The 26,292-nt window shown below is 37.9% G+C and overlaps 1 protein-coding gene across 1 annotated transcript; it reads right to left on the reverse strand.

Annotated features, from left to right (window-relative positions):
• Positions 1–2,488: 2,488 nt before the first annotated feature.
• On the reverse strand, positions 2,489–8,345 carry LOC127127478 (uncharacterized). Its single transcript, XM_051056669.1, has 2 exons — positions 7,509–8,345; positions 2,489–2,652 (listed from the first exon to the last, which is right to left on the reverse strand). The coding sequence occupies exons 1-2, from the start codon at positions 8,317–8,319 to the stop codon at positions 2,639–2,641; spliced, it is 825 nt and encodes a 274-aa protein (XP_050912626.1). The 5' UTR covers positions 8,320–8,345; the 3' UTR covers positions 2,489–2,638.
• Positions 8,346–26,292: the final 17,947 nt, after the last annotated feature.

Here is a 26,292-nt window from a genome sequence, read left to right on the forward strand (position 1 = left end):
TTATATAAATTGGAAGGATTACACTGAGTACAATTTCAGAAACCAAATGAAAAATACAAGAGAAAATGATACTAGTCATCCTAAGGATCCCTAACAACAAGGTCATAAGATCTGGTTGTAGGCGCGTACTTCCTTCGGATGCGACGAATCTCGGTCTCAAAAGAAGCCTTCATCCGAGTCTTCTCGAGGACAAGCTGGTCAACAATCTTCTTCCAAGCAACGGAAGGCTGAGGCATGCTAGAAGATGAAACCTCTGGCTCTCTTTGTCTCTTTGTCACCCGGTCTTCTAATAGCTCAATAAGTGCATCTTTGTCCTTAGACTCCAACTGCAACTCTTCGTGCTTCTTGCTCCAAGCACGGAAACGCTCTTCCCACATGTCCTTCTCTTACTTCATCTTGACAAGTGCGTCTTCCAACTCCTCTACATCTTGGTTAGGGAGAGTTAATGGCTCAACCACAACCATAGACATAGGTCGTTCACAAGGATAAGGCATCTTCAACTCCAAAGCTCTCTTCTTCACCCAAAGAGTGTAAGCTTCCAAAGCTACACAATTGCACGGACCGAGCTCGGATCTTCCTTTCCTATGCACATTATGCCAAGCATGCACAATCTTCTGCTTTAAATGTTAGGGATCTTTACCCTTTTGATAGAAAAGACCTTCTAACAAAGTGTTATTAGGTTTGCCTCTCAAGGGAAACCCAAGTTGACGACGAGCCAAAGCAGGGTTGTACTTAGTTCCTCCTTCTGTACCAATGAAAGGCACATTAGAGAATTCCCCACAACTTTCAATAATCTCCAACTTGCTTAAAGACGGATCATACCAAACTATATCATCATTAGTGAGATGCATAAGTCTCTGAGACCACCTTAGATATTGTTTGTTCTCCACAAAAGCAAGTGTCTGAGGCAAGTGCGAAATAAACCACTTGTACAGAAGAGGAATGCAACAGACAATCATTCCACCACCTTTAGAATTCCTTAGATGCAGAGAGAAATACATATCACCCAACAAAGTAGGCACAGGATTCCCAATCAAGAAAAGTCTAATGGCGTTAACATCAACAAAACCATCAATGTTAGGGAACAAAGCTAATCCATAAATGAGCAACACAAACATAGCTTCAAAAGCATCCACACTATCGGCTTGAGAAAAAGCAGTAGCTTCCTTGATGAGGAAATCAGATGGCAACCCAAACAATCCTCCTTTCTTCACCCAATGAGCCTCTATCTCAGACTTCTTCAAGTGAAGAGCTTCAGCAATAATACTAGATAGGGGAATCTCCTCCAATCCATTAAAAGGCACTCTACTAGAAAAAGGTATCCCAAAAAGATGAGAATACTCCTCCAACGTAGGCACAAGCTGAAAATCTGGGAAAGTGAAACAAAGGTAAAGAGGATCATAGAACTGCACTAGCACACTCAAAAGTCCTTCAACCACATCAGCAGGCAAGATGGAAAGAAGCTTCCCATGACATTGTTTTAAGTCCAGGGGATCTAATACAAAAGATGCTAGCTTCCTTAACTCTTTCAAGTCGGGACATCTGAAACTGTACTTCTTAGTGTTCCTTCGTCCATAGTCCATGGTCTGAAAATATTTGTAAATAATACCTCAGTTCCTTGAAATTTTCGTGTGATGAATGTTATGATGCGCATGAATGCATGAATGCAACAATCACAAATAAGGGATCACACACAAGGAAAACAAAGGTCAAGGGATGAATCAAGTCATTGTCAAGATCAATCATCCATTTTGGTGGATTATGGTTTACACCTTATCAACACCCAAGTTCCATTGATATTGACAAGACTTGATTGGATCAACCAAGAATCAAGGGTTTGTTGCAAGTAACGAGCATGAAGTCTGGGTAAGAACCATCCCAAAGGAGTGAACTAAGGATAAAAACATGTAGATCATGTTCTAAAAAGTTCCAAGAGTCTTAATTCCATCTATCGGATATTACAGGTTAAGATGACTGACTCATCGACCTATAATATTCTCAAGAGAAACTCGTCTGAGTGTAGTATCGCGTAACAACTATTATCAAGTCTACACTTGAACAGTTTCCGCACTACGTCCTAAATAGGCCAAGAGGGTGTAAATGTTCTACGGTCCTCAGCTTCTCAGGCCCAAATTAGAGATAGTAATGCCTAACCATAAATACTTGTGTGACATTTCCAAATCCAAAAGAGTCTCCACTGAGCGGATGGATCTCAAGCCAACTTGTTAAGGACTACTCAACACAAGTCGAACATGACTATACCATCCTCCTATCTTAATTGCACTCAAGATCGGGTTAGAACTTATCTCACCACTCAGAGATTGTAACACCCTTCTAAATACCCCAAATATTTAATTAAAACAACAACAATTAAATCATACATATCAGAGTAAATATTGTCACTCAAGGGTGTCACATAACAACTTCTTCACATAATTCAACATAAAAGCAGTCATACTCAATTTTATTTCGACATAAAAACTTCTTTAACAATACGCAGCGGATAAAATATTTCAACATCTGTAATTCATCAAAATTAACATTTATTCGACAATTCAAACATCCCGTCCCGATGTTACATCTATCAGAGCATGACCCTCTAACCACACTAGACTTCAAGCACTAGCTCCTACTCAACTCACTGCTCGTTACCTGAAAAATATTGTAAGGGTGAGTTTCTCAATCGATATAACAAATATTATAAATCATCATGTTATGTTAAGTAATTCTACACGTTAATCACCCAAATCATATCATGCATGCGGTAACGGCACATTCAACTCAATTATCATACGCAAATACAACGTAAATACAACTCAATAACAACATAAATGCAACTCAATGAGACTCGACTCTTTATGCATGTGGTACCATTTGGAGTAAAACTCCCAACTTAAAATCATTGCCAGTTTAGTGGGCATCAAGGCATAAGCCTTCAACTTTCAACTTAAAATTTTGCCAATCCAGGCCAACGTGGTGTGAGCAAAAGCCCCATAATTTTTGCCAATCCAGGCCAACGTGGTGTGAGCAAAAGCCCCGACTTAATGCATATGAATGTCTATGGCATGTACGACTTGAACTCAACAACATAAGAATAACAGCAACATAACAGCTTTTCTTTCAACAAAACAACTTATAATCAACTTTGGCTCATCAGCCTACAACTCAGTAATTTTCAACAAAGCAACTTAAAATCAACTTTGGCTCATCAGCCTACAACTTAATATTTTCAACAAAACAACTTATAATCAACTTTTCAACATATTTGCATCGGCATTTCACAACATAAACTCAACAATTTTATTCATCACAATTAACTGCAATAGGCCAACTACCAATTGCATTTACAACATAAAAATCAACTATTTTTCCACACTGCAACAGTGTTAACCGGTTAACGCTATAGGTTAACCGGTTAACGCAGGAAAATTACACTTCCAGGCAAAACGCAACAGTGTTAACCGGTTAACGCTATAGGTTAACCGGTTAACGCAGGCAAAACTCAACATTTTCTCAATTTATAACAGTGTTAACCGGTTAACACCCTGGGTTAACCGGTTAACGCAGGCGAAACAGCAGTTCCTGCGCTAACACAAGGCAGAATGCAGAGTTTCCGCATTTTCCGCCGTTGGAGGACTTCCGGACCTCCGATTCCAAATCCGTAAAAAGCGATACGTTCAGAATCTCACAACTCACACAGCTACCGATCTAATTTCAGCTTAAATTCAACTTATTCATCATAATATTTCAGCATCCATAATCTCAATTCGGTCAAATTAACAGCTTATCACTACCCATTACATGTTAATCGATAATACCCGTTAAACGACGATAAACCCCCCTTACCTGATATAATCCGGCAAATCTCTAAGCTTTAGCTTCTCCGTTCCTCAACCGTGCTTTTCGGCTCTTTGCCCTTCTTCCTCTTCTCTGCAGCTTCTCTGTTTCTCACGTGAAACCTTTTCCAAAAATGAAACCCTTTCCTTATTCCAACTTATATATTTTTCCAATAATTATTATTAATAATAATAATAATCCAATAATTCAATTTTATTTAATTAAATTAGTAAATATATTATCAACTTAATTAAATAATTCTTTTTCTTTATTTGGGGTGTTACAACTCTCCCCCACTAAAAGAGTTTTCGTCCTCGAAAACATACCTCAAACAAATAACTCTGGATAAGACTCCTTCATCTGACTCTCCAGTTCCCAAGTCACATTGCCACCTGCTGGTCCTCCCCAAGCTACCTTCACCAAGGCAATCTCTTTACCCCGCAACTGCTTCAACTCTCGATCCTCAATCCTCATAGGTGATGTTTCAACAGTCAGGTTATCTCTCACCTGTACATCATCTACTTGGACAACATGCGACGGATCATGAACGTACCTCCTCAACTGAGACACATGAAAAACTTCATGCAAATTCGCAAGTGACGGCGGTAAAGCGATACGATAGGCTACTTCTCCTATCCTCTCCAAAATCTGATAAGGACCAATAAATCGCGGTGTCAACTTCTTCGACTTCAAGGCTCGACCAACACCAGTTATCGGAGTAACACGAAGAAACACGTGATCTCCCTCTTGAAACTCAAGTGATTTCCTCCTCTTATCATGATAACTCTTCTGACGACTCTGAGCAATTCTCATCTTCTCCTGAATCATCTTAATCCTTTCTGTAGTTTGTTGAACAATCTCCGGTCCAACCACAGCACTCTCACCGGACTCATACCAACATAACGGTGTCCGACATCTCCTACCATACAAAGCTTCAAACGGCGCCATACCAATGCTCGAATGAAAACTATTGTTGTAGGTAAACTCAATCAAAGGTAAATAACAATCCCAAGTACCTCCCTTCTCCAAAACACAAGCTCTCAAAAGATCCTCCAATGACTGAATCGTCCTCTCAGTCTGACCATCAGTCTGCGGATGATATGCGGAACTCAATCTCAGCTTAGTTCCCAAAGCCTTCTGCAAACCTTCCCAGAACTTCGATGTAAATCTAGGATCTCTGTCCGAAACAATACTCGACGGAATACCATGCAGACTTACAATCTTCTCAATATACAACTCAGCCAATTTCTCTAACGGATAATCCATTCTGATCGGAATAAAATGAGCCGATTTCGTCAATCTATCAACAATCACCCAAATGGCTTCAAAATTCTTACTTGTCCTCGGTAACCCAGAAACAAAATCCATACTGATACTATCCCATTTCCACTCTGGAATCGCCAACGGTTGCATTAGCCCAGACGGCTTCTGATGCTCAATCTTTGACTTCTGACAAGTCAAACAAGAATAAACGAAACTCGCGATATCTCTTTTCATTCCCGGCCACCAAAATAACTTCTTTAAATCATGATACATCTTCGTAGCTCCAGGATGAATACTCAACCCACTACGATGTCCTTCTTCAAGAATACTCTTCTTAAGTTCAGTAACATCCGGAATACACACCCGACTACCAAATTTCAAAATACCATTCTCATCAATTCTGAATTCGCCACCTTGACCTTGATTCACTAGAGTCAACTTATCAACCAAAAGCATATCAGATTTCTGACCCTCTCTGATCTCCTCCAGAATACCACTTGTTAACTTCAACATTCCCAATTTAACACTGTTGTGAGTACTCTCACACACCAAGCTCAAGTCTCTAAACTGCTCAATTAAATCCAATTCCTTAACCATTAGCATAGACATATGTAATGATTTCCGACTCAATGCATCAGCCACTACGTTTGCTTTACCCGGATGGTAATTCAAACCAAAGTCATAATCCTTCAGAAACTCCAACCATCTCCTCTGTCTCATATTCAGCTCTTTCTGATCAAACAAATACTTTAAACTTTTATGGTCACTGAAAACCTCAAATCTTGACCCGTACAAATAATGCCTCCACAACTTCAGAACAAACACTACAGCCGCCAACTCTAAATCGTGCGTCGGATAGTTCCTCTCATGAACCCTCAGCTGTCTTGAAGCATAAGCTATAACCTGCTTATTCTGCATCAACACGCCACCCAAACCCAACAATGAAGCATCACAGTAGACTTCAAATGGTTCCGATGAACTCGGTAATATCAGAATAGGAGCACTAGTTAACCTTCTCTTTAACTCTTGGAACCCTTCTTCACATTTTGAGTCCCAAACAAATGCTTGCCCCTTTCTAGTCAACATCGTCAACGGTAACGCCAACTTAGAAAACCCTTCAATGAACTTCCTATAATAACCAGCCAAACCAAGGAAACTTCGAATCTCAGCAACAGACTTCGGAGCTTCCCACTTAGATACCGCTTCTATCTTAGAAGGATCCACAGCAACACCACTTCTTGAAATCACATGACCAAGAAAACTTACCTCTTCTAACCAAAATTCACACTTAGACAGTTTAGCAAATAACTTCTTTTCTCGTAGAACTCCCAAAACCACTCCCAAATGCTCAGCATGCTCTTCTTCAGATTTCGAATACACCAAAATATCATCAATAAACACCACAACAAACTTGTCTAGGTACGGATGGAAAATCCTATTCATATACTCCATAAATACTCCAGGTGCATTAGTCACACCAAAAGGCATTACAGAATACTCATAATGTCCATACCTTGTCCTGAAAGCAGTCTTCTGAATATCCTCAGTCTTCACACGTATCTGATGATACCCAGATCTCAAATCTATCTTGCTGAACACACTCGCACCAACCAATTGATCCATCAAATCATCAATCCTCGGCAAAGGATACCGATTCTTGATCGTCACTTTATTCAGTTGTCTGTAATCCACACACAACCTCATAGTACCTTCTTTCTTCTTAACCAACAGCACTGGCGCACCCCACGGTGACACACTCGGACGAATAAATTTCTTATCCAACAGATCTTCCAACTGACTCTTCAATTCAGTTAACTCAACAGCAGACATACGGTACAGAGCCATCGATATCGGTCTAGTGCCAGGTACCAAATCAATCGAGAACTCCACTTCGCGTTCTGGTGGTAATTCGTTCACCTCTTCAGGAAACACATCAGGAAAATCACACACCACGGCTAGATTACAAATCACCATCTTATCCTTGACCTCCAAAGTTGCTAACAGCATGAACAACTCTGCTCCCTCAGCTACTGCCTCATCCACTTGCCTTGCTGATAGGAACAAACTCTTTCCTTCTTCAATCTCAGGAAAGATCACCGTCTTATCAAAACAATTGATAGAAACTCGGTTGAACACCAACCAGTTCATACCCAGAATAACATCAATCTGCACTAGTGGAAGACACACTAGGTCCATCCCAAAGTCTTTACCAAAAATACTCAAAGGACAATTTAAACAAACCGAAGTAGTAGTCACTGAACCCTTCGCAGGAGTATCAATTACCATACCACCAAACAGCTCAGATATCTCTAACTTAAGTTTCACCGCACAATCCAAAGATATAAAGGAATGAGTCGCACCTGTGTCAATAATAGCTACAAGAGGAAAGCCATTAATATAACACGTACCTCGGATCAAACGATCATCAGCAGAAGTCTCAGAACCCGATAAAGCAAAGACCTTGCCTCCAGACTGATTCCCTTTCTTCGGCTTCTGACACTGACTTCCAATATGCCCTTCTTCACCACAATTAAAACAAATCACTTCCTTGTGCTTGCAATCAGCTATTGCATGCCCAGTCTTACCACAGCGAAAACACCTCTTTACTTCAGCAGTGCATACATTACTCTTATGACCAGCCTGACCACATCTGAAGCAAACTATACCAGTAGGAGCACCTCCCCCACTAGCTCTCTGAGTCGGAGCAGCTCTTTGTTTCCCTTTCCCAGCTGGAACATCATACGGCTTGCCACGGTTTTGATGTTGCTTGCCTCTGCGATCACTGACAATCTTGTAATGAGCATTATTGTCCTCTTCAAATATCCTGCAGCTATCAACCAATTCAGTAAAAATGCGTATCTTCTGATACCCAACAACTTTCTTAATTTCAGAGCGCAATCCGTTTTCAAACTTGATGCACTTTGAAAATTCAGCACCCGCACCAGTGTAATGAGGATAAAATTTGGACAGCTCCACAAATTTCGCAGCATAATCGGTGACAGACATGTTTCCTTGCTTCAGCTCAAGGAATTCAATTTCCTTCTTACCACGGACATCTTCCGGATAATACTTTCTCAGGAATTCCCTACGGAATACATCCCAAGTAACGTCTTCACCCGCCACGGTCAACCTCTCGTGAGTCTCTAGCCACCAGTCATCAGCTTCGACTGCTAGCATGTGAGTACCATACCGAACCTTCTGAGCTGGAGTGCAATCCATAACACGGAAGATTCTCTCAATCTCTTTCAACCATCCCAAGGCTGCATCTGGATCATGCTTCCCTTTAAACACTGGCGGATTCTCTCTCTGAAAAGTCGCCAAGCTACGTGATCCAGCATCCCCACCAGCGTTTGGCAAGTTCTGCACAGCTTGTGCCATTGCTTGCATTGCGGCAGCCATTGCAGCGTCATTCCTTCCAGCCATTTCAACTTATCAATGCAACACAACTTAAAGTTAGATTGGTAACAATACACAATTGTTAGACAAAACGACACGACAACTGGCCGGACGGACCGACCTGCTTTGATACCACTAATGTAACACCCTTCTAAATACCCCAAATATTTAATTAAAACAACAACAATTAAATCATACATATCAGAGTAAATATTGTCACTCAAGGGTGTCACATAACAACTTCTTCACATAATTCAACATAAAAGCAGTCATACTCAATTTTATTTCGACATAAAAACTTCTTTAACAATACGCAGCGGATAAAATATTTCAACATCTGTAATTCATCAAAATTAACATTTATTCGACAATTCAAACATCCCGTCCCGATGTTACATCTATCAGAGCATGACCCTCTAACCACACTAGACTTCAAGCACTAGCTCCTACTCAACTCACTGCTCGTTACCTGAAAAATATTGTAAGGGTGAGTTTCTCAATCGATATAACAAATATTATAAATCATCATGTTATGTTAAGTAATTCTACACGTTAATCACCCAAATCATATCATGCATGCGGTAACGGCACATTCAACTCAATTATCATACGCAAATACAACGTAAATACAACTCAATAACAACATAAATGCAACTCAATGAGACTCGACTCTTTATGCATGTGGTACCATTTGGAGTAAAACTCCCAACTTAAAATCATTGCCAGTTTAGTGGGCATCAAGGCATAAGCCTTCAACTTTCAACTTAAAATTTTGCCAATCCAGGCCAACGTGGTGTGAGCAAAAGCCCCATAATTTTTGCCAATCCAGGCCAACGTGGTGTGAGCAAAAGCCCCGACTTAATGCATATGAATGTCTATGGCATGTACGACTTGAACTCAACAACATAAGAATAACAGCAACATAACAACTTTTCTTTCAACAAAACAACTTATAATCAACTTTGGCTCATCAGCCTACAACTCAGTAATTTTCAACAAAGCAACTTAAAATCAACTTTGGCTCATCAGCCTACAACTTAATATTTTCAACAAAACAACTTATAATCAACTTTTCAACATATTTGCATCGGCATTTCACAACATAAACTCAACAATTTTATTCATCACAATTAACTGCAATAGGCCAACTACCAATTGCATTTACAACATAAAAATCAACTATTTTTCCACACTGCAACAGTGTTAACCGGTTAACGCTATAGGTTAACCGGTTAACGCAGGAAAATTACACTTCCAGGCAAAACGCAACAGTGTTAACCGGTTAACGCTATAGGTTAACCGGTTAACGCTATAGGTTAACCGGTTAACGCAGGCAAAACTCAACATTTTCTCAATTTATAACAGTGTTAACCGGTTAACACCCTGGGTTAACCGGTTAACGCAGGCGAAACAGCAGTTCCTGCGCTAACACAAGGCAGAATGCAGAGTTTCCGCATTTTCCGCCGTTGGAGGACTTCCGGACCTCCGATTCCAAATCCGTAAAAAGCGATACGTTCAGAATCTCACAACTCACACAGCTACCGATCTACTTTCAGCTTAAATTCAACTTATTCATCATAATATTTCAGCATCCATAATCTCAATTCGGTCAAATTAACAGCTTATCACTACCCATTACATGTTAATCGATAATACCCGTTAAACGACGATAAACCCCCCTTACCTGATATAATCCGGCAAATCTCTAAGCTTTAGCTTCTCCGTTCCTCAACCGTGCTTTTCGGCTCTTTGCCCTTCTTCCTCTTCTCTGCAGCTTCTCTGTTTCTCACGTGAAACCTTTTCCAAAAATGAAACCCTTTCCTTATTCCAACTTATATATTTTTCCAATAATTATTATTAATAATAATAATAATCCAATAATTCAATTTTATTTAATTAAATTAGTAAATATATTATCAACTTAATTAAATAATTCTTTTTCTTTATTTGGGGTGTTACAGAGATCACCAAGCACAACAAGAAGATTATATCACACATACATATATACAAATATATACACATAAAAAGTAGGCTAAACCCACTGGAGACTACTCCCCAGTAGAGTTGCCACTTAATTTCTATAGCGGTATATTCATGATCATCCAGCTATGGATAAGCTAGAGATCAATTAACAAGAGCCGCCATCGCGCTTTTATTGTTTCCAAGGGAAAAGGGAAAAAGTACGAACAAAACCCAAAAAGTAAGAAGTTTTCAAATCAGAACTAATAAAATGTCAGAGATTACAGGTAAGGGGGTTGGTTACATAGAGGGAAGGTGTTAGCACCCAAAGTGTCCTAGGTACTCTTAGGGATCCCTTTTTGTGTGCATATGTATTTGGTACAAAGTGATGTTTACAAATAAATAGAATGGGGGGATGAAAAAAGAATTCATTAATTATATTTTTGTGTTTGGCAAGACCTTTGGTCCTGTGCCTACGTACCAACATAAAAATGAGGGATCAAAACCTCGTAGTTTGTGATACAAATTTCAAAGTGGGTGCATTGCTTTTAACAAAAAAAATAAGTTTGAAAGGCACAAAGGCCTAAAAATGGTTTAAATTAGTTAGTTCTTTTTGGATTTTTGAAAGGTTAAGCCAAGTATAGTTAAGTTTATTTACAAATTTTATTTAAGAAGAGAAGTTTGAAAATGCAATGGCATAAGGCCAAACTTTCTATCTTTTTGCAAAAGTGGTCAAAGTTTAGAACAAAATAAGTTCAACCAAAGAAGATTTTTGAAAAGGGAGGGAGAGAATTTGAAATTAAAGAAATGAGGAGAAGATGAAGAGACTAGTCCTATGTAAAAAAATTAAAAGTTTAGAGTTGAAAAGATCTGACCAAATGGGTAACAATCCAATAGACAAGAATGTCAATAGAAACCCAGAATTCCCTTGGAATTTTAGAATCAAACAACACACAAATGCACAATTATATTATCTTGAAGAGCAAGGCATCAAATAAATATGGCCACATCCAAGCTTATCCATTCCATGATCTTCTTCAAGGTAGCCTATGTAACAGATGAATTCCACAAGTCTCAGGTTCAAAATAACAGTTTCACAATGATCATGTTGCAGATGAACTCAGAGAGATCTTGAATGATGTATCAGATGAAGTTCAAATTGCAAACACTTGGTTTCTTAACAAGTTGGCATTGGCTAAGTCCTTTAGCATAAGAATGTTGCCTAAATTCTAAGTCCATTTTTCCAAGATCAAGCCAACAGCCCACACAATTGTTTTTAGGGTTTTTGTTGTCATTATGTACATTAATGGCCAAGACCACACAAACACGCAAAATATACACAAAATAAAGTATATCACACAATATGGTCCAAGTGGACAAAGTGAAAATTGTATTAATATAAACAATTAGAATGATATGAACAATGGCAAATGTATAAAAGCTAGAATTAAATGGCATTAAAGAGGGCTTGAAATTAAAAGTTAGTAGTTAATAGGTTAGAAGTTAGTATTATTTTGTTTTTGCTTTTCATTCTTAGACATTCTTTGAAGAACACTCAACCCACTTATCACAAGCATGGATCCTTGAACCAAGGCATCTTCCAAAGGAAGGAAAAAAGGCCAAGTTTCCACACAATACCATGAAAGAGGGGAGACTTACAATCTCACTAACTAGAATGATATGCCTTTTATGTCACAAATTTAGCGCTATGTTAAGCAATCGTAATTGGACTTATGTAGAAGTCACAACTATTTGAGGTCGGGCAATAGAATTTTGGTGTTAATGCATGTTAGAGACATAGTATTATGAACTATTCTCATGAAACATAGCACACACAAAAAGAATATGCAAAATGTGTGGCCTAATCTCATCCATACTCATGTTAATTTTTCAATCAACTAGCTTTAGGACTTTGAGATATCATAGGCCAAATGAGATGAATGCATAAATAAGGGGAATGAGATGAAGATGGAGGGGAATAGATGAAATCTCAAATTGATCAAAGGAGGAATTTTACCAAATTAATATCATCCATTCATTTTGGGAGATGGAATGTACATTCCATCAATCCCCTAAATCCAATGATATTAATTTGACAAAGTCAAATCAACCTTGATCAAGGCCCAAAAACAAAAGTCAAACATAAACAAGTCATCACAATTGGTCAACAAAATTATTTGGCATTTATTCCAATTAAAAATACAAAAATAATACATTTAAATTTGTAGCAGGGTTTTTGTTACCTTTAGGTTTATTGACTAAACCAAAAGTCAACATACAATTCTAGTCGCCACCGCACTTTTATTTATCCAAAGGAAAGGCTAAAAAGCGAACAAAAGCCAAGTAAGAAGTTTTTCAAATCAAAAACTAATAAAAATGTCAGAGATCTAGGTAAGGGGGTTGGTTATGAAATGGGAAGGTTTTACGCACCCAAAACATTCTTAGTACTCTAAGGGAACCCTTTTTGCAAATACGTGTTGTAGGTTGGTATTTGTGAAAAGATTTGTGCAAAAGATTGGAGGGATGAGAAGAGAATAGATTATATTTACAAATTTTATTGTTTGAATGGATGAACCCATTGCCTACGTACCTGTAAGACGCAAATTTTGTCCCTAAGATCCCTCATGGCATCATAGCATTGCATTGCATAGCCTCAAGGATCATTGAGCATCTTGGCTCCCTTTCCCTTTAGGTAGGGATCTCTTGTGAGTGGTTTGAGATCACCAAGCATGCTTGAATTGTATATCATTGCTTTTCTCATTTTTATCCACTAACAAAAAGCACAAAAATATGTCATTAACATCTTTTGTTTGTAGCTTAAGCAATCACCAGGTCAAGAGCTTCAAGAAGTTCCTTTGTGCAAGAGATTAGGTATTTTCTTGAGATGAGGATCACATGATTATTCTAAGGAGCTTATATGAGCTAGGGTTTCACTTTGAAGCAATTTCTCCAAGTGGTAGAGGCTCAAGCTAATCAAGACATTTCAAGGTCATCTGAGGACCAAAAAGTCAACTGTGAAGTCAACTGAGGGCTATGAGGTGGGGAAATGAGTTGAGACACCTCAATCATGTTCAAATTAGGTCTATTCATCATTCTAAACTTCCATCCTGAAGATTCAAAGGTCATGGCAAAAGTTACTAAAAATGGAAAATGACCTGTAATTCAAAGTTTCCAAATTTGGCAAGTTTTTGGTTCACATTCAACTTGACTTGTCAATGTCAAAGAAGTTTCAAATGGATTTTTGGTGAACATGAAAGTTGTAGATCTTTGTCTCCCCTTTCCAAAAAGTCCTAATTCATGTGCATATGATGATTGGTTGAGAAGTTATGGTCATTTGATCACAAGGTGTGCATGGAAATTCAAAATGACCTAACTTTTGATACAATGCTCCAATTTGGTCCATTCTTTTTGCAAAATGCTCCTCATGTTCAAGGCATCTCAAAATGACCTCATTTTGCTCAATTATGCAAAGGAATCATGACCAATGGTTCACTAATTCACACATGTGCGTTTTGAAGAAAATATTCACAATTCATTTTTGGCTTATGATACAAGCAAAACAACAATTCCATGATGATCCTTGGTTGCTATTAAGTGGATTCAGACCCTTGCATGAGAAAGAGCACGTGCAATATGGCCATGCTAGCTTCATTTGCATTTTTTCAAGATGCTTGAAATCTCATTAATCATGATTAACATTTGGCTTAAGTGGTTAGCAGCATCATTAGCAAGGCATATAAAAGCTCAAACCCTAATCCTAACTGCAATAACATAAGCATTTGAGATATGAAAATTCAAAACTCCCTCCAATTTTCTCTCACTTCGAAATTTGATTTTCTCCACACAAACACCAAAAATTCTTACATATTCTTGTTCCCGGTGCTTCCTTGAGCAAGATCCATCCATTGATTTGAGCAATTGAGCCAGAATTTGAGCAGTTCATGTACATGAGCATGGCGATGGAATTTGAAAATTGAAGAAGAATCAAGTGGTTTCAAGTGTTCCTGTTTGCATAAAGCTTCAAGGCAAGTGTAGTGGAGTAGATCTGGAGCTGTAGAGCGCTTGAGATCGTGAATTCAAGAAGCTCCAATTCCAGGTGATGCAAAATTCATCATCTCTTTTTGCTGTTGTAAGGTCATAAATGTGTAGATCCTGTTGTGTAGAGCTCGTACATGTGTTTAGATTTGATTTTGGTTAAGTATTGAGCATGTATGGTTGACTGTAAGTTTTGATCTCAAGAATGTTTGCCTTCGATCTGGAGAATCTATGAAGAATTAGGATAAGATGATATGATATTTGGAATCCTTGTTGAAGGACGGTTCGATTGGTATAGGATTTGTAGATTTCTGGAATTTTTTGGTGGCGCCGCCGTGGGAGCCACCGCTGGTTCGTCAGAGAAGACGACCGGAGACTATAGCTCCGGCGTCTGCGTGCTAGGGTTTTGTGCTGATGTGTCTTCCATGTGGATGCTGCGTGTGTCATTGCGTGTAAGATTGATTGGTAGCGATTGCTTTGACCATGCCATGTGTGTGTTTGACCTGATGACTGAGCATGCTAACGCATAAATGAAACGCAGTGTTTTGCTTGTTTAAACCTAGACCATTGATTGCCATGCGCGCCATATCTGATGGCTCATGTATTTTCTGTTTTTATTCAAATATTTGAATTTCCCTCCATATTTTCCATGTTATTCCATTTATTTTGTTCATTTTGAAAAATTCATAAAAAATTCAATCATGATCCAAATGATCTCCAATTTTTTTTCCTAGTTTTGTATGAATGTCGACTTTTTTTGGTTTTATTTTCATGAATTGTTGATGTCTGGTTTGTGATGTGTGAATTTTTGAATCCATGTGGCGCCATTTTGACCTTTTGTGTTCAATGCATTGTGAAATCTTCATTGTTGAGCCATTTGATCCAATTTTTTGTATGCATGATATTCATATATGATGTGAATTTTTTATCACTGGTTTAGATTTTTTCTCATATGATATCATCACTTTTGACACATGGAGATAAATGTGACAATTTGTGTCTCATTTTTGACATTGGATTGTTGCATTTTTGATCACATATCATTTGAACCTTTCTGGATTTGATCTTTTGCATAATGATTGTCCATGACATGAGAAACTTGCATAAACAATCTCAAAGTCATTGCATGCTTTTCTGTTTTGATTTGAATTTTCTAAGTAAGAAGTTCACTTTGTGCCCATTTTGTGATCATTGCATAGCATAGGCCATTTGAGATATTTGCTTATTGAATTGATGATGGTCCTTTTGAGGACATTAAATGGAATGTTTGAATGTGCATTGTGTAGAAGATTCGGTTCTGTTTTGATCATTTGACTTAGTTTTGAATCTAGTCTTTGCACTAGTGTTTTGTGCATAAACTAACTGTGCTTTGTGTTTCAGGTTTGGACATTTGGCATTCGTGGTTGATTTGTTCTCACTTTGTGAGATACAAATGATTTTAGTTCTAACTTTTGTTTGTTTCGTAGGATTTTAAGTGACGTGCTTGAGCTCATGAGTTCATTTGAGTGCTTGAGCATTGTTCATTGAGTTGTGTAACTGTGAATGGTTTCATTGTTTGTCTGTTGGTTTTCTAACTGAAGTATTAACTGTTTAGTCTTTGTACAGGTACCTTAGTTGCTTGCTTTAGCTCTTGCTTGAGCTTTGGATTATGGTTGATACACCACTTAGGTAGTTATCTTCTTACTTCATGTAGTTTGGAAGTCCTCTCACCTTTTTGGCAGACATTTTGCTGGCAAGTCCTCCTTCATAGGCTCTATTTATGTTTGTTTACAATTGTGCCAAAGACCTCCAAGAGTTAAGGCAATTGACGGATAAAAGGGATTAGTATCCAATCCCCCGTTATTCAGTGAGTCGTTCTTTATGCTCGCACTACGTGCTGATGCTTTTGAACATGTACCCAAGATCTTTGTCCAGTGTCTGTCAAGTGGAATAGGATCTCACTTTCTGGATCCCCACGCTTTCTTTGTCATGAGCTCATCCAGGCCAGGGTTAAGAGCATGAGGTCTCATCCTCATTACCTGTTTGATCAGCTTCACCCTAACTCTCAATGTTAGTGGTTAAGAGCTACAGATTACCCATTACAGTTTGGCTTGTTTGTTGAGGTTGACATGACCCCTCTTGACTAAAGCTCACCCATTGTTTGATCCCTCTTGTTTGTATATAGGGTGTGATTGTTTATTTACTTGTGAACTTTTGATGTGTGTGCTCTTGAACTAGGAGTTTCCATTTGAGCTTAATTTGAAGATCATTATCATGTTCATCCATGTGGAAGCTACAAGATACATTGAGGATCTCTTATGAGACTTGTGTGATTGCTTATGCTTTATGCTTGCTTATTCCAAAGGATGAGAGCCACTTGGATCATCTATATGATCTCAAGAGAGGAACTCCTAGTGTGGTTTCATTCCATAACCATCACCTTTTTGTTAGGACTTAGCCTTCTTCTTCACCTCTCCACCCTAACCCAAGCCAAAACCATTTTTGTGCAAACATTTCACTTGTTTTAAACATTAGAAACTTAAGCCTTATGCTTTTGATTTTCAAACTTTCTTTTCATAATACTCATTTTGAATTGAATCTTTAAGTCAACTTTGACCATTTTGTATATACTTCTAATTGGTAAATATAACCCATTCAAATGTTTCTTTTGTGGTTTCAATGATCACTTCTTAATCAAATTTTTCATAACCTTTAGCTATTAGGTTTTAGTTATCTTTGTGGTAGATGTAATACTCACCTTTATCCTTAGTGATGGACAATGAGTCTTCCATGCTTATTATAGGGTTAACCCCTCACTAGCATGTAAGAAACTAAAACTGCTGTTTGAATACAAAGTACAATAGTTTATTGTACTAGATAAAATTGAACTACTTACTCAACTCAAATATCTCTTGGAGTGTATGCACACCAAGTGTTTGTGAATTTGCATAAGCCAAAGTTGTCTTAAGTTTACATCCAGTTTAATTTGGTATTTTGGATCATTGGAACTAGGCTTTCTAGTTAGTGAAATATATCAATTGAGTGTGCAAATAGTGTAGTGATTAGTATTTCATTTTATCTCAAATCCATTAGCTTAACGCATATCCGGTTTTCCAATAACGGTTCGTTTTAGACTAAATTTTCCTCGGCTGCTTCCGCACTTAAAAACAATTTTTAAAACCAATTTTCTTTTAAATTGGTAGCGCCGACTCAAGTTTTTAATTGGGATCTATTCAACCCCCCTTCTAGATCCGTGCCATAGTCTAACAGGTGGCACGAACATGACCGGGATAGATGCTGGCATGGAAGCAAAGGTAGGCGCAAAGTCTTTGGGCACCAAGTTAGACGGCATTCCCCACGGGAATCCGGCAGGCATAGTTGGCGCGAAATGGGCGGCAGCAGCAGGCACGGTAGAGGTAACCACCTCGGAAATAACACTCCTCGTAGGAGGAGTTGTAGGCGTTAGAGAAGATTGACTCTTAGCATCAAGAACTAACTCCATCATGGCAGTCAGGCGGGCGATCTCGTCCTTCAGCTCTCTGTTCTCTTGCTCCAGGTGCTCCATGATTCTCAGATGATTGGCTCGGGTATTGTACCGGTGAGTCAGCTTGGCTAAAGCACAGAAGAAACACCAATCAAACATTTGGCAGAAACCTGCTTATGCAAATGATGCATGAAATGCAATGCTTGATTGTTTTTATTTTTCAAGGAACTTACTATATCATTTGCAAATATATATATTTAAATGGTAATTGCAACAATTTGATATGACCAAAAATCTCTTTTTATTTATATAAATTGGAAGGATTACACTGAGTACAATTTCAGAAACCAAATGAAAAATACAAGAGAAAATGATACTAGTCATCCTAAGGATCCCTAACAACAAGGTCATAAGATCTGGTTGTAGGCGCGTACTTCCTTCGGATTCGACGAATCTCGGTCTCAAAAGAAGCCTTCATCCGAGTCTTCTCGAGGACAAGCTGGTCAACAATCTTCTTCCAAGCAACGGAAGGCTGAGGCATGCTAGAAGATGAAACCTCTGGCTCTCTTTGTCTCTTTGTCACTCGGTCTTCTAATAGCTCAATAAGTGCATCTTTGTCCTTAGACTCCAACTGCAACTCTTCGTGCTTCTTGCTCCAAGCACGGAAACGCTCTTCCCACATGTCCTTCTCTTACTTCATCTTGACAAGTGCGTCTTCCAACTCCTCTACATCTTGGTTAGGGAGAGTTAATGGCTCAACCACAACCATAGACATAGGTCGTTCACAAGGATAAGGCATCTTCAACTCCAAAGCTCTCTTCTTCACCCAAAGAGTGTAAGCTTCCAAAGCTACACAATTGCACGGACCGAGCTCGGATCTTCCTTTCCTATGCACATTATGCCAAACATGCACAATCTTCTGCTTTAAATGTTAGGGATCTTTACCCTTTTGATAGAAAAGACCTTCTAACAAAGTGTTATTAGGTTTGCCTCTCAAGGGAAACCCAAGTTGACGACGAGCCAAAGCAGGGTTGTACTTTGTTCCTCCTTGTGTACCAATGAGAGGCACATTAGAGAATTCACCACAACTTTCAATAATCTCCAACTTGCTTAAAGACGGATCATACCAAACTATATCATCATTAGTGAGATGCATAAGTCTCTGAGACCACCTTAGACATTGTTTGTTCTCCACAAAAGCAGGTGTCTGAGGCAAGTGCGAAATAAACCACTTGTACAGAAGAGGAATGCAACAGACAATCGTTCCACCACCTTTAGAATTCCTTAGATGCAGAGAGAAATACATATCACCCAACAAAGTAGGCACAGGATTCCCAATCAAGAAAAGTCTAATGGCGTTAACATCAACAAAACCATCAATGTTAGGGAACAAAGCTAATCCATAAATGAGCAACACAAAGATAGCTTCAAAAGCATCCACACTATCGGCTTGAGAAAAAGCAGTAGCTTCCTTGATGAGGAAATCAGATGGCAACCCAAACAATCCTCCTTTCTTCACCCAATGAGCCTCTATCTCAGACTTCTTCAAGTGAAGAGCTTCAGCAATAATACTAGATAGGGGAATCTCCTCCAATCCATTAAAAGGCACTCTACTAGAAAAAGGTATCCCAAAAAGATGAGAATACTTCTCCAACGTAGGCACAAGCTGAAAATCTGGGAAAGTGAAACAAAGGTAAAGAGGATCATAGAACTGCACTAGCACACTCAAAAGTTCTTCAACCACATCAGCAGGCAAGATGGAAAGAAGCTTCCCATGACATTGTTTTAAGTCCAGGGGATCTAATACAAAAGATGCTAGCTTCCTTAACTCTTTCATGTCGGGACATCTGAAACTGTACTTCTTAGTGTTCCTTCGTCCATAGTCCATGGTCTGAAAATATTTGTAAATAATACCTCAGTTCCTTGAAATTTTCGTGTGATGAATGTTATGATGCGCATGAATGCATGAATGCAACAATCACAAATAAGGGATCACACACAAGGAAAACAAAGGTCAAGGGATGAATCAAGTCATTGTCAAGATCAATCATCCATTTTGGTGGATTATGGTTTACACCTTATCAACACCCAAGTTCCATTGATATTGACAAGACTTGATTGGATCAACCAAGAATCAAGGGTTTGTTGCAAGTAACGAGCATGAAGTCTGGGTAAGAACCATCCCAAAGGAGTGAACTAAGGATAAAAACATGTAGATCATGTTCTAAAAAGTTCCAAGAGTCTTAATTCCATCTATCGGATATTACAGGTTAAGATGACTGACTCATCGACCTATAATATTCTCAAGAGAAACTCGTCTGAGTGTAGTATCGCGTAACAACTGTTATCAAGTCTACACTTGAACAGTTTCCGCACTACGTCCTAAATAGGCCAAGAGGGTGTAAATGTTCTACGGTCCTCAGCTTCTCAGGCCCAAATTAGAGATAGTAATGCCTAACCATAAATACTTGTGTGACATTTCCAAATCCAAAAGAGTCTCCACTGAGCGGATGGATCTCAAGCCAACTTGTTAAGGACTACTCCACACAAGTCGAACATGACTATACCATCCTCCTATCTTAATTGCACTCAAGATCGGGTTAGAACTTATCTCACCACTCAGAGATCACCAAGCACAACAAGAAGATTATATCACACATACATATATACAAATATATACACATAAAAAGTAGGCTAAACCCACTGGAGACTACTCCCTAGTAGAGTTGCCACTTAATTTCTATAGTGGTATATTCATGATCATCCAGCTATGGATAAGCTAGAGATCAAATAACAAGAGCCGCCATCGCGCTTTTATTGTTTCCAAGGGAAAAGGGAAAAAGTACGAACAAAACCCAAAAAGTAAGAAGTTTTCAAATCAGAACTAATAAAATGTCAGAGATTACAGGTAAGGGGGTTGGTTACATAGAGGGAAGGTGTTAGCACCCAAAGTGTCCTAGGTACTCTTAGGGATCCCTTTTTGTGTGCATATGTATTTGGTACAAAGTGATGTTTACAAATAAATAGAATGGGGGGATGAAAAAAGAATTCATTAATTATATTTTTGTGTTTGGCAAGACCTTTGGTCCTGTGCCTACGTACCAACATAAAAATGAGGGATCAAAACCTCGTAGTTTGTGATACAAATTTCAAAGTGGGTGCATTGCTTTTAACAAAAAAAAATAAGTTTGAAAGGCACAAAGGCCTAAAAATGGTTTAAATGAGTTAGTTCTTTTTGGATTTTTGAAAGGTTAAGCCAAGTATAGTTAAGTTTATTTACAAATTTTATTTAAGAAGAGAAGTTTGAAAATGCAATGGCATAAGGCCAAACTTTCTATCTTTTTGCAAAAGTGGTCAAAGTTTAGAACAAAATAAGTTCAACCAAAGAAGATTTTTGAAAAGGGAGGGAGAGAATTTGAAATTAAAGAAATGAGGAGAAGATGAAGAGACTAGTCCTATGTAAAAAAATTAAAAGTTTAGAGTTGAAAAGATCTGACCAAATGGGTAACAATCCAATAGACAAGAATGTCAATAGAAACCCAGAATTCCCTTGGAATTTTAGAATCAAACAACACACAAATGCACAATTATATTATCTTGAAGAGCAAGGCATCAAATAAATATGGCCACATCCAAGCTTATCCATTCCATGATCTTCTTCAAGGTAGCCTATGTAACAGATGAATTCCACAAGTCTCAGGTTCAAAATAACAGTTTCACAATGATCATGTTGCAGATGAACTCAGAGAGATCTTGAATGATGTATCAGATGAAGTTCAAATTGCAAACACTTGGTTTCTTAACAAGTTGGCATTGGCTAAGTCCTTTAGCATAAGAATGTTGCCTAAATTCTAAGTCCATTTGTCCAAGATCAAGCCAACAGCCCACACAATTGTTTTTAGGGTTTTTGTTGTCATTATGTACATTAATGGCCAAAGACCACACAAACACGCAAAATATACACAAAATAAAGTATATCACACAATATGGTCCAAGTGGACAAAGTGAAAATTGTATTAATATAAACAATTAGAATGATATGAACAATGGCAAATGTATAAAAGCTAGAATTAAATGGCATTAAAGAGGGCTTGAAATTAAAAGTTAGTAGTTAATAGGTTAGAAGTTAGTATTGTTTTGTTTTTGCTTTTCATTCTTAGACATTCTTTGAAGAACACTCAACCCACTTATCACAAGCATGGATCCTTGAACCAAGGCATCTTCCAAAGGAAGGAAAAAAGGCCAAGTTTCCACACAATACCATGAAAGAGGGGAGACTTACAATCTCACTAACTAGAATGATATGCCTTTTATGTCACAAATTTAGCGCTATGTTAAGCAATCGTAATTGGACTTATGTAGAAGTCACAACTATTTGAGGTCGGGCAATAGAATTTTGGTGTTAATGCATGTTAGAGACATAGTATTATGAACTATTCTCATGAAACATAGCACACACAAAAAGAATATGCAAAATGTGTGGCCTAATCTCATCCATACTCATGTTAATTTTTCAATCAACTAGCTTTAGGACTTTGAGATATCATAGGCCAAATGAGATGAATGCATAAATAAGGGGAATGAGATGAAGATGGAGGGGAATAGATGAAATCTCAAATTGATCAAAGGAGGAATTTTACCAAATTAATATCATCCATTCATTTTGGGAGATGGAATGTACATTCCATCAATCCCCTAAATCCAATGATATTAATTTGACAAAGTCAAATCAACCTTGATCAAGGCCCAAAAACAAGAGTCAAACATAAACAAGTCATCACAATTGGTCAACAAAATTATTTGGCATTTATTCCAATTAAAAATACAAAAATAATACATTTAAATTTGTAGCAGGGTTTTTGTTACCTTTAGGTTTATTGACTAAAGCAAAAGTCAACATACAATTCTAGTCGCCACCACACTTTTATTTATCCAAAGGAAAGGCTAAAAAGCGAACAAAAGCCAAGTAAGTAGTTTTTCAAATCAAAAACTAATAAAAATGTCAGAGATCTAGGTAAGGGGGTTGGTTATGAAATGGGAAGGTTTTACGCACCCAAAACATTCTTAGTACTCTAAGGGAACCCTTTTTGCAAATACGTGTTGTAGGTTGGTATTTGTGAAAAGATTTGTGCAAAAGATTGGAGGGATGAGAAGAGAATAGATTATATTTATAAATTTTATTGTTTGAATGGATGAACCCATTGCCTACGTACCTGTAACACACAAATTTTGTCCCTAAGATCCCTCATGGCATCATAGCATTGCATTGCATAGCCTCAAGGATCATTGAGCATCTTGGCTCCCTTTCCCTTTAGGTAGGGATCTCTTGTGAGTGGTTTGAGATCACCAAGCATGCTTGAATTGTATATCATTGCTTTTCTCATTTTTATCCACTAACAAAAAGCACAAAAATATGTCATTAACATCTTTTGTTTGTAGCTTAAGCAATCACCAGGTCAAGAGCTTCAAGAAGTTCCTTTGTGCAAGAGATTAGGTATTTTCTTGAGATGAGGATCACATGATTATTCTAAGGAGCTTATATGAGCTAGGGTTTCACTTTGAAGCAATTTCTCCAAGTGGTAGAGGCTCAAGCTAATCAAGACATTTCAAGGTCATCTGAGGACCAAAAAGTCAACTGTGAAGTCAACTGAGGGCTATGAGGTGGGGAAATGAGTTGAGACACCTCAATCATGTTCAAATTAGGTCTATTCATCATTCTAAACTTCCATCCTGAAGATTCAAAGGTCATGGCAAAAGTTACTAAAAATGGAAAATGACCTGTAATTCAAAGTTTCCAAATTTGGCAAGTTTTTGGTTCACATTCAACTTGACTTGTCAATGTCAAAGAAGTTTCAAATGTATTTTTGGTGAACATGAAAGTTGTAGATCTTTGTCTCCCCTTTCCAAAAAGTCCTAATTCATGTCCATATGATGATTGGTTGAGAAGTTATGGTCATTTGATCACAAGGTGTGCATGGAAATTCAAAATGACCTAACTTTTGATACAATGCTCCAATTTGGTCCCTTCTTTTTGCAAAATGCTCCTCATGTTCAAGGCATCTCAAAATGACCTCATTTTGCTCAATTATGCAAAGGAATCATGACCAATGGTTCACTAATTCACACATGTGCGTTTTGAAGAAAATATTCACAATTCATTTTTGGCTTATGATACAAGCAAAACAACAATTCCATGATGATCCTTGGTTGCTATTAAGTGGATTCAGACCCTTGCATGAGAAAGAGCACGTGCAATATGGCCATGCTAGCTTCATTTGCATTTTTTCAAGATGCTTGAAATCTCATTAATCATGATTAGCATTTGGCTTAAGTGGTTAGCAGCATCATTAGCAAGGCATATAAAAGCTCAAACCCTAATCCTAACTGCAATAACATAAGCATTTGAGATCTGAAAATTCAAAACTCCCTCCAATTTTCTCTCACTTCGAATTTTGATTTTCTCCACACAAACACCAAAAATTCTTACATATTCTTGTTCCCGGTGCTTCCTTGAGCAAGATCCATCCATTGATTTGAGCAATTGAGCCAGAATTTGAGCAGTTCATGTACATGAGCATGGCGATGGAATTTGAAAATTGAAGAAGAATCAAGTGGTTTCAAGTGTTCCTGTTTGCATAAAGCTTCAAGGCAAGTGTAGTGGAGTAGATCTGGAGCTGTAGAGCGCTTGAGATCGTGAATTCAAGAAGCTCCAATTCTAGGTGATGCAAAATTCATCATCTCTTTTTGCTGTTGTAAGGTCATAAATGTGTAGATCCTGTTGTGTAGAGCTCGTACATGTGTTTAGATTTGATTTTGGTTAAGTATTGAGCATGTATGGTTGACTGTAAGTTTTGATCTCAAGAATGTTTGCCTTCGATCTGGAGAATCTATGAAGAATTAGGATAAGATGATATGATATTTGGAATCCTTGTTGAAGGACGGTTCGATTGGTATAGGATTTGTAGATTTCTGGAATTTTTTGGTGGCGCCGCCGTGGGAGCCACCGCTGGTGCGTCAGAGAAGACGACTGGAGACTATAGCTCTGGCGTCTGCGTGCTAGGGTTTTGTGCTGATGTGTCTTCCATGTGGATGTTGCGTGTGTCATTGCGTGTAAGATTGATTGGTAGCGATTGCTTTGACCATGCCATGTGTGTGTTTGACCTGATGACTGAGCATGCTAACGCATAAATGAAACGCAGCGTTTTGCTTGTTTAAACCTGGACCATTGATTGCCATGCGCGCCATATCTGATGGCTCATGTATTTTCTGATTTTATTCAAATATTTGAATTTCCCTCCATATTTTCCATGTTATTCCATTTATTTTGTTCATTTTGAAAAATTCATAAAAAATTCAATCATGATCCAAATGATCTCCAATTTTTTTTCCTAGTTTTGTATGAATGTCGACTTTTTTTGGTTTTATTTTCATGAATTGTTGATGTCTGGTTTGTGATGTGTGAATTTTTGAATCCATGTGGCGCCATTTTGACCTTTTGTGTTCAATGCATTGTGAAATCTTCATTGTTGAGCCATTTGATCCAATTTTTTGTATGCATGATATTCATATATGATGTGAATTTTTTATCACTGGTTTAGATTTTTTCTCATATGATATCATCACTTTTGACACATGGAGATAAATGTGACAATTTGTGTCACATTTCTGACATTGGATTGTTGCATTTTTGATCACATATCATTTGAACCTTTCTGGATTTGATCTTTTGCATAATGATTGTCCATGACATGAGAAACTTGCATAAACAATCTCAAAGTCATTGCATGCTTTTCTGTTTTGATTTGAATTTTCTAAGTAAGAAGTTCACTTTGTGCCCATTTTGTGATCATTGCATAGCATAGGCCATTTGAGATATTTGCTTATTGAATTGATGATGGTCCTTTTGAGGACATTAAATGGAATGTTTGAATGTGCATTGTGTAGAAGATTGGGTTCTGTTTTGATCATTTGACTTAGTTTTGAATCTAGTCTTTGCACTAGTGTTTTGTGCATAAACTAACTGTGCTTTGTGTTTCAGGTTTGGACATTTGGCATTGGTGGTTGATTTGTTCTCACTTTGTGAGATGCAAATGATTTTAGTTCTAACTTTTGTTTGTTTCGTAGGATTTTAAGTGACGTGCTTGAGCTCATGAGTTCATTTGAGTGCTTGAGCATTGTTCATTGTGTTGTGTAACTGTGAATGGTTTCATTGTTTGTCTGTTGGTTTTCTAACTGAAGTATTAACTGTTTAGTCTTTGTACAGGTACCTTAGTTGCTTGCTTTAGCACTTGCTTGAGCTTTGGATTATGGTTGATACACCACTTAGGTAGTTATCTTCT

Source organism: Lathyrus oleraceus, chromosome 3 (genome assembly GCF_024323335.1).
Source record: "Lathyrus oleraceus cultivar Zhongwan6 chromosome 3, CAAS_Psat_ZW6_1.0, whole genome shotgun sequence".
Classification (NCBI taxonomy): Eukaryota; Viridiplantae; Streptophyta; class Magnoliopsida; order Fabales; family Fabaceae; genus Lathyrus; species Lathyrus oleraceus.

Excerpts from the sequence above, each read along its gene's own strand:
- LOC127127478 (XM_051056669.1), bottom strand. The coding sequence starts at position 8,319 with ATGGATTGCACTCCAGCTCAGAAGGTTCGGTATGGTACTCACATGCTA.